General features: G+C 39.7%; 1 protein-coding gene across 4 annotated transcripts in view; it reads right to left on the reverse strand.

The window, feature by feature from the left end:
* chd3 (chromodomain helicase DNA binding protein 3) overlaps positions 1-10,171 on the reverse strand; it is a gene marked incomplete at its 5' end in the record, with an annotated part of 53,635 nt that overhangs the window by 16,369 nt on the left and 27,095 nt on the right. For all 4 annotated transcript variants that reach the window (XM_014016194.1, XM_014016191.1, XM_014016192.1 and 1 more), the window contains 8 exon segments: positions 858-990; positions 3,796-3,904; positions 6,121-6,252; positions 6,343-6,453; positions 6,538-6,751; positions 7,259-7,398; positions 7,503-7,665; positions 9,227-9,371. In XM_014016194.1, coding sequence (XP_013871648.1) covers positions 858-990; positions 3,796-3,904; positions 6,121-6,252; positions 6,343-6,453; positions 6,538-6,751; positions 7,259-7,398; positions 7,503-7,665; positions 9,227-9,371 — 1,147 coding nt within the window.

The following is a 10,171-nucleotide window of genomic DNA, read 5'->3' on the forward strand; positions in this document are numbered from 1 at the left end:
TTAAGTGTTTTAATGATTTGGCCGATTAATAGATTAATCGAAAAAATAATCGACAGATTAATCGATTATTAAAATATTCGTTAGTTGCAGCCCTAAAATCATTTTAGTTTAAAACTCAGGCTCAAACACAAGCAGCGAGTGATTAATTTGAAGTTAAACTCCTTGTCTGCTCAGCAAACAGCTGAAGTCAAGGATTGCATAAGAAAATCTTGGTGATCTAAACAAACAAACAACTGTGGCAAAAGCCGTTTTTCAGGAATCAGTGTTTGCATAACAACTGCACTACACACATTTTATGAGAAACTCACATAATTACTGTTATTCAGCTGTCTGTCCAGGAAAAATAAGGACCTATTTATGATAAAACAGTTGCAAAAAGAGGGAGTCGCGTTGCACAATCATTTACAACTAAGCACACCCAAGACAGAAATTTGCGAGAAGCCTTCTTTGCTTTTTACCACCATGGGTGCTGTTGTTGTCAGATGTGCCACATGAAATACTAATGGGCGAGAAATGACAAGAGTGAGGAGACGCAGTAAATGAGGATGTTGAGGGAAGGATCGGAAACATGTGAGCTGCTCGAAAACAGGATGAGAGTTCTTCCAGAAGTGCAGTGGTCAGCGATACCGCCCAGACAATATGTGGGTCTAGGGGCATCTGTCATCAACCGCTGGACGAGTCAGGTGATGCTGAACCCTAAGATTTGAAGCCTTATTTTTAGCATCAGAACCTAGCATGTCCGAGGAACCAACACACGCACACACAAGCTTCTTTCAACAACGTAAATAAAATAAAATAAAAATTCAAAAGAACTGCATTTGGGCACTGAAAACAGAAGAAGCGGGACAAAGTCGTACCTTAAAGCGCCGAGCCAGAAATTTATTCTTCATCTCCAGGAAGTTGCCCTTGTTGGCTTGAGACTTGAACGGCTCGTTGACGATGGCGAACTGCAGATCGTTCTGGATGTCCTGCCAACGAGCGTAGCCGTGTCTGGGGCAGGGAGGGGGTCAAGGGTCGTATGACATTATGGGTCAGAATAAAGTAGTCAAGCGGCTATGTGTGGGCCATCACTGCTGCCTGATGTCTGAAATACAGCATAATGGTGATGGAGACAAAAATACTGGTATAAATAACAAAAAAAAATACATTTATCTAAGAAATTATGAGTATATTGTTACTTTTATGAATCAGATTAGGAGATATCCCACATAAAAGACAGGTGTGGGCCAGATCTGGCAACGATGRCATTGTTTTTAAGATGGCATGCCACGATCGGCCCGGTTGTGATTTGSTTTATGTGGTGCTGGGCTGGATAACAGAACTGCAGAATTTTTATTATTTCAAATCTTACAAGTTTGTCCAGATATTCAAAATTTATTTCACCGAACTGCCTCATAAAATGTGACTAAACTCATTAAGTTTGATAAATCACAGGTCACCCAGATATTTTCTCTGAACACGAGTTACAAAAAACACTTTGTCCACAAGTTGGCCTAATTTCTTTATATTTACATGCCCACAAAACTTTTAGACCAAATATTTGAATTATAAATTGTTGTGAATGCTGTGAACAAAGCTGAAGATACAATCAGATCCACCCAGATGCTATCTACTTCTCAGCCTGTACAGTTTGGGAAGCATGTCAGAGCTAAACTTTYTAGCATAATCTAATAAATCTAAATCAGCTGATAATGAGGCAATTCTTTTCTCGAGCTTTCATTAATGAAGTAATTTTATTTTTTGCCTGCCAGCAAAGATGGGCACTTCTGTTTACAAACAAGAACAWCCCGATGTTGATGAAACTGGGTGAAACTTTCATTTTTACATGATAATCATCTTGTGATTCGAAGAAAACAAGCTTGTTTTTAAATGGTAAACTAGCTTAACTCTATGCAGATGACACACAGCTCTATATWACACTGTCAGTGAACCCATTCAAACATTGAGCAGGTACACAGAGCAAATCAATGCCTGGATTTGGCCAAAATTTTCTTCAGTTGAATAAAAATAAAAGCGAAATAGTTATTTTTCAACCAAAGGAGCAGTCAAGCCTAATTACCTAATTGCCTACCTAATTTCCCTCTGGGATCAATAAAGTATTTTTGAATTTGAACTGAATTTGAAGAGTCAGCACACAGCTTCAGTTATTACAGCTAGAGACTAATGATCAGGCCCTAAATCTGGGTGTAGTACTGGACTCAGGCCTGAACTTTAAAAACACATAAAGACAATTACAAAGGCAGCCTTCTGTCAACTGAAGAATTACAAAGGCAGCCTTCTGTCAACTGAAGAACATTTCCAGGATTAAAGGACTAATGTACCAGCGAGTTCTTGAACAACTCATCCATGCAATTATGACCAGATTGATTACTGTAACAGTGTCTTCACAGGTCTGTCTAAAGGATCCATCAGACAGCTGCAGCTGATCCAGAACGCTGCTGCCTGTGTCCTCACTAAAACTAAAAGTAGAACACGTCGCCTCAGTTCAAAAGACCTTACACTGCCTCCCTGTAACGCAGAAAATATACTCTAAAATAAACTTAACACAAAAAGCATTGACATTTGTGTTTGGCAGGTTGTTTCTTTATTGTAACAATGCTTCTTGGCAATAAATCTTATACCGTTGGAAAGCCTCTTAAATTCCCTTTTAAATGGTACCACATTTGTAAGGAACATGCATTTGTGGTATGAGCAGTAGAGCTGAGTATGTGGGTTGCACACATGAAAAATTTGCCAAATCTTTGCCAAACTGCTTTTTATGTTGTTGCTACTGATTGTTGTTGCGAGYTTCTGGTACCTGAGGGTACCTGTGAGCATGGGCCCTGCTATTGAAGGCTAAATTACATATAACGAGGGATGTGTGAGACAGGTTTCCCAAACCTCAAGWTCATTTCCTCACCCTGTCAGCACTTAGGTACCGTAGGCTGTCTTCTACAGCTTTGTAGTTCAGTAGGTGCCAGGCTGTTGTGGCTGTGTATGGTTCCTCCATGCTTTACTGATGCTCCTGCTTGTCRAACTTTATCTCGTCCACCAAAAAGTTAATGACAGAATAAGCTGTTTGGCAGAGACAATTTGGCAACTTTTTTCTTATGCGCAACCCACATACTTAGATCTTATCCCACAAATGCATGTTCCTTACAAACGTGGYATCGTTTAAAAGTGAAATTACCAGACTTTCCAAAGGTGTAAGATTTATTGCCAAGAAGCACTGTTAGAACAAAGAAATAAATCGAACAAACACAAATTTCCTTAATTTTTGTTAGTTTATAAATCACCGTACGTCTTAGAACAAACACACACCAACATTTGTTGTTGTTCTACCAACCTTCCAGACCACTCATGTCCTCTGGTTCAAGTCTACTCTACATTCCCAGAATCAGAACCAAACATGGAGAGGCAGCCTTCAGTTTTTATGCTCAACTAATCTGGAACAAACTCCCAGAAAACTGTAAGAATGCAGAAACTCTAAATTTGTTTAGAGTTGCTTTTGACTGGTTTATTTAAAATCCTCTATGATGTCAATGTAATGTATTTATTTTTTACGTCTTCATCATGTAAAGCACTTTCTTTATTTAAATGTGTTATATAAACTTGCCTTGTCTAATAGTGCAAATGAGCACAACAAAAGAGAACATGAACTGAACAGCTCTCACTACATCCACTTCCAGCAGACACAGCTTGGTATTTACGAAGGCCGGCTTGTTGACTTATTACACCGAGGCTTCTTCTGCCCCTCAGATAGAAAAATAAACACATCGGGGGGTTCAACGCCCGGGCAACCGCTGTGAAGGATACACCACGATTCCCGCCAGCAGCCAGAAGTCGTGCCGGCGGTGCCAGATCTCGTTCATCTTCCCCGAGGAGATGGCAGCCCGCTCCTCGTTCTGCCAAAGCGTGTGCAGCTCTGTGGGTTGGAGGTAAAAAAAATAAAATATAAACTGAAAGGTAGCCAAGCTAAAAGTGCTTGGCTTGCTAAAACCTGGCTGCAGGTGTTTACCGCAGGACACCCACGGCTTTTCTGGGTTTGGGATCAAGCTGAGGATAAATGTGACTCACGGCTGAATCTGTCATGTTTTGTTTTGTTTGGAAAAGTGGTTTATTTATTTTCAGTCATTTATTTTTACACCAAAAATAAAGGTACGTTTAGATTTGCAATTAAACGTTTATAGGAATGGATTTTTTCTTTTTTTTCCTCAGATGTCTGTGACCTTTTCGGTTGAAGAAGATATTCGAGCTTTCACATTTGTTTCCAACCGCAAAGTTCCTTAATATATTTATAGCTGGAAGCATGAGACTGCATTGTGGTATTTCCTATGAAATATTTCAGCTCACCAAACACCAACTACCTCCTCACACACAAGGTTGCTACATTCTTGCTTCTCGGTTTTGATCGAATGTTGTGTAAAAAAAAATCGCTTGAGTCACGCGTCACAAACAGACAACTGCCTGGAAAAATGAAATCTGTCGGCGAGTGGCGTTCAGTCCTGAGCCCTACAGGGACGGTTCAGATAGTTTTGCGGTGAGGTGTGAGGAAAAGTTTATGAACAATTAATATCTTACCTGTTGTAGAAAGCTGTTTGAACAAGTTTGAAGACGGGGTTTAATTCTGACCAGACTGATGAGCACAAAAAAAACCAATATGATGAACATATCCAATGTTGTAAATAAAAAATAATGTCATTTTGAACTTTATGGCTGTAACGCATCTAAAAAATTGGAATAGTGAGGCACCTCTTTTTCTTTTAACCGCCTATGCCATAACCATTAATGCACCCCATACCATCAGAGAGGCAGACTTTTAAACTGAGTGCTGATAACAGGTTATATTAGTGGTAGGCACTGATGCCTTAACATTCACAATGACTTTGTTTTTTTCCCTTTAAAATATAATTTAGTGGTCTGGGATAAACACTGAGGTGGCTACCATAGAAATTTTACAGTTATACAGTCCCGATGTATTTGCTCTGAACGGATTTGTATTAATTTTCCTTTAGGATCATAGATGAGATTTTTCATGAATATCTAAGCTATAAATCTGCTTTTTGAGCTTGAATTTGCACAATTTCAACTGCGTTTTCATACCAACCTTAACCTTTTTATTATTTGACCTGTGGCCTGGAAGAGTTGGGCTACGCTAGTACGCGTAACTAAAATATGGTCTATTATTGCATTGTTGTTTTTTTTGTTTCTTTTAATTTAATTTAATAATAATTTAAATTTTTCTTTACAAAAAAATTAACTTTTTCAGACTTGGGGTTGTTAATTTCTGCTAGAATRGCTGCATAAAATGAACCTGACAGTGGTGGGCACAGTTCCCCTAAAGCACTAAAGCACTAATAGGGGAACTAATTTCCTGATTAGTGCTTTAGGGCTTTTGCCATTTTTTAAATATGTTAGTGGATTAGCACTTGCTAAATTATGGGCTAAATTCAGAATCACTAACCAAGGTCTATGTTACTAATTACTAATTATTGTTCACAGTTGAGGGTGAAAGCTGTCACATATTTTGTTCATATGCGTATCATCTACAAGGTCACATGTCAAACTCAAGGCCCGCGGGCCAAATGTGGACTGCAGGTGACTCCTATTTGGCCTGCCAAGGACAACATTCTGCACACAGTAAATATTGTCTTGTGTTGACTCTGAAGACTGTTCCATGTGTCAACTGGTTATATTAGTGCTTTAGAGTTAACTTTTGCTAAATTTTCCAATGTGTTAGTGCTTCAGAATTAGGGGGCCTAAATAGTTGAGTTAGTKCTTTAGGGTTAGTGCAATTAATATTTAGATTAGTGCTGCTCACCACTGGAACCTGATGATGTAAAGTTTCATAAATTAGTGTTGAACTCTGAAATTTTAGGGATTAGAGTTGATTTGAGAAGGCAGCTGTTGCTCAAAGAACCATCTGCAACATGTAGGATGTTTATTGATTGCAACCTTTCCACAGAACCACACTTCAACGAACTATTGAGCATTTTTGAGGTATCGTCATTGCTTTTTATTTTCAGTCCATTGAACTTAGATCATTTAAATGCGTTAAACTAAAGAGTCAGTAAAATAAAACCAAAACAGCCTGAATGTTTCCTATAATTTAGTGATTATCTGGGAGGAACCGGAGCCAACCTGTGAATCCTCCGTCTGCAATGTTGAACATGAAGCGCAGCCTCTCGGTCGGAGGCCTCCCGTTGCCCCTCGGCGCCTCCTCCTTGGTTGCTTTGACATCTTTCCCAGCATCCTTTTCACCTTTGACATCATCTGTTGTCCAGAGAGACGTAATATTTCATTTAATAACAAACAAGTTTGTTCTTTTTAAAGTTGCTACAAATGACCAGCGATAAACGACACCTTTCTTCACATCAGACGACTCGCTTTTCTCCTTTGTTTCTGCTGCTTCTGTCATCGGTCGCGCCTCCTCCTGTTTTTCCTTCTCATTCTCCTGCCCGGCCTTTTCCCTATCTGCCAACATAAACAAACCTGAGTCACACAAAGCTTTTTGTTTTGATTATTTACTGAAATGTATTTTTTTTTGTTTGTTTTTACCTGACTTTTCATCTTTGACGTCTGCGTCTTGTTTTAGCGCCTGTTTCGTCTCCTCCTTCTTCTCCTCGGCCACTTTGTTTTCTTCCGTCGTTGCAGCTGAAGCGTCGTCTGTCGTTCCTTTTCTCTCGTCCTCTTTCAGGTCGCCCTCTTCTTTGCCATCAGGTTTTTGGCCAGGAGATGGCTTCTGCGATGCGTCTTTTGTTGAGGAGGAAAGCTACAAATAGACGTAGTCCAGAACTTTATTTGTCAGGTTTGAAGTCGTCTTACCTCAAAAATAAAACACTGTAGAAACTTTTAAAAAAATCACACAACATTCTGTCTATTTTCCTGTGCATTAGCTGTCAGGGAGTGACGAACACAGGTGCTGTAACGTTTCTTTTGATCTCAGTTCACTTTCCACTTCTCCAGTTTATACATGAAAACATCGGCGTTATTCTTAGCTTAGATCATTGCAGGGTTGATGTTAGAATTCTGGTCCACATTAGTACTTCCAATTAACATTTCTTCACCTTTTTATCTTCTGTGACAAGATAGTATATTATAATGAAAACTTGTAAAAGAATAATATGGTCAGAAGCGAATGACAGAAAGAAATAACTTGTGAAATAAGGTTTTTTTCTGCAGTGATGCATGAAAACCACCATTGACCTTCAAAGCATTTTCATCAAACTTCATTTGTTGTATTTGTGGGGTAGGTTCTGCTCCGTTGACCTCGTCTCACCTCGTCTGCGTCTCCCATCTTGTCGCCCTCCACCTCCTTCCCTGCATCCTTCTCCTTCAGTCTCTCCTTGTCCAGGGAGGCTTCCTCCTTCTCCTCCTCCTTCCCGTTCCGTTCCGGTTTCTCCGATGGAGCAGGAGTCGCTGTGTGTGTTCACCAAAAACCCGTTACAGTGAGGGGAAATACGGCTTTTGCAGATGTGTGGCGCCCCCTGCTGGAACCTGCAGCAGCCTTATTGTTGGGTTACCTGGCTTGGAGGTGCACGGCGTGTTGTTGAAGCTGGCGTCCGGGGTGGGGGTGGCGGTCTTCGCAGCGGGGGAGGAGGCCAGGGAGGAGGATTTGTCGACGCTGACCTCGGGTTTGAGCTCCGGAATGCTCCAGCGCCCATTGATGTGCTCAAACTCCTGGATCTGAGCACAAAATCAAAACAAAAAAACAAACAAAAAAAAAACTAAATAGAGGTTTTGGCAGATGCTGAGTTTATCTAACGTGCCTCTTTTAAATACACCACCCACATGCCAGCTTGGACTGGCAGAATATCAAACATTCTCTGTGGCAAAACAGATCTGGGTGCCTGCAGGTTTAAACAGGTCRGACTGAGAACTGAGGGGGAGGAAGACGTGTGGACTGAACACAATAAACTGACAAACTGAAGTAGGTACTGTGTTGTAAAACATGATGACTCTGCAAAAAGACGAAAAATCCCTATTATTTGTTACCAAAATTGACTATTATTTCTTAATCATTCCCGTTCTCTCCAGGCTCTCTTCCATCTGCTCCATCAGTTTCCAGAAGATCTCAGTTTCACCTGTGACCTCATCAGTCCATCACAGCTGTGAATAAATGCCCGTCCTGAAACAACCCTGGCTTTATTTCCAGGTTTGAGGTGAGATGTTTGATCATACAGCTGTTATATATAATAATGTAAGTTTAAAAAGGCGAGGAAACACTAGCAAATACAAATACAAATACAACTACACTGCACTGAGAAGGACTGAGATACTACAATGACAACAGAGTCGATGTGTTTGAGAAGATATGGGACCCTGTGCTAAAATTTCTTCTGCGACAGATTGTAAATGACTGACATGCCACTGCTTAGCAGTTTATGTAACCATTTTTCTCCCTTTTTTTACACATGTGGATAGATGTAGATTATTATATTGTGTATTTATTTCYCCTGTTGTTGTGTGTAATCGTTTTAAGAAGTGCCGATTTTGTGATGTTAAGGGTTGGGACGGAATTTGATTTGATATGTTCTATATAAAAACGATAATAAAAATATTTTGCAAAAAAAAAAAAGGCTAGGAAAGCCTGGACAATATACAAATATGAGGTGTTTCAGGCACTTCAGGAACTTTTTATTACTTTAGAAAACATAATCTGTTGTTATTGTGGTTTTAAGTTTTGTATCTCTACGAGATTCTAACATACTCAAAAGGAAAATTCCACACACCTATTTATCTCCTGTTATGTTTTATTTGTATAATAATCAGCCGAAGGGTTTATCTCAGGGCTATTCAACTGGCAGACCGCAGGCCACATCCGGCCTGTGAGTGGCCAAAATTCGGCCCGCGTTTCATTCATCTTTAAGCTCAAACCCCCGGTTTTTTACTTTAATAAGTTCTTTTAGTTAAACTTAGACATGTTTGGTATCTACAGAAACGTCAGAATCTTGTCTAGAAGCTGGTAAAAACCATTTCTATGCACACTAAAGACAGTTAAAATTACAAGAAGTTTTATTCTTGATTAAATACAGCAAAATAAATCATTTTAAAGGTAATAGATCTTTGTAATACTTTGTTTATTTGTGACTTTAATTGCTGGATGTTCAGCCCCTGTGCTGTTGATCTGCAGTAACTGTGGCCCCCGGAGCAGTTTAGTTCAATAGCCCTGGTTTATCTTCTTGTGCTCTCCAGTCATGACTTTCTCATATGTAAAAAAAAAAAAAAAAACCTGCTTCGTTCTGACCTTCTTCTTGACAAGCGACATGACGCCAATCCGTGTGAGGACCAGCTGGCGACACAAGCCCTCCCTCGGGACGCCGTCAGCGAACGTCTCCGCCCCGTCGGCGACCGGCTCACAGAGGTGACGCATGAAGAGCGACACGTAAGCTCTGGTGGTGAGGATGGGGCACAGGAACAGATGGAAAATATTAAACAGATAAAACACAGGGTCTGTCGACACTAATCTGAGGATTCTCGTAGTATAAATCATAGTATATTGATAAATGTGCTGAAATACCTACGCTGCACCACTAGGTGGCGAGAACTCCCACATTACAGACAAACTACAAGGACACTTAAGCTAACATCTCGCAGGTTAGAGACTAGTTGGCAACTCAAAGTTGCATGAAAACAAGTTGCAGTCTCAATGAAATTGGATTGAAAGCAGTGTGACACATGACTAACTTTCGAAAATAACGGCCAACTTTTGTAAGAAAACTGTACTGCAGGCCGTGCACATTATTTGTTGCCCATATACAGTAACCCATGTGACAGCTGCCTCCACATTTACAAAATTGCACAAACATTTTGAAAATGACCTTAGTAGGGCTGCATCTAACGATTATTTTAATGATGGATTAATCTGTCGATTATTTTTTTGATTAATCGATTAATCGGCCAAATCATTAAAACACTTAATTACATAAATATGAGTAGAATCTCCTGCATTAAAAAAACAGAAGCACATCATACTGCGGGTAAAATAAGTATTGAACACGTCACCATTTTTCTCAGTAAATATATTACTAGAGGTGCTAATGACATGAAATTTTCATCAGATGTTGGTAACAACCCAAGTGATCCATACATACAAAGAAATCAAACCATAAGTGTCCAGAAATGAAGTTATTTGTAATAATGTGGAATGACTCTTTATCTTCTGTATATATTTAATAATGAATCTATATCT

The sequence above is a fragment of the Austrofundulus limnaeus genome, unplaced genomic scaffold (genome assembly GCF_001266775.1).
Source record: "Austrofundulus limnaeus strain Quisiro unplaced genomic scaffold, Austrofundulus_limnaeus-1.0 Scaffold140, whole genome shotgun sequence".
NCBI classification, from domain to species: Eukaryota; Metazoa; Chordata; class Actinopteri; order Cyprinodontiformes; family Rivulidae; genus Austrofundulus; species Austrofundulus limnaeus.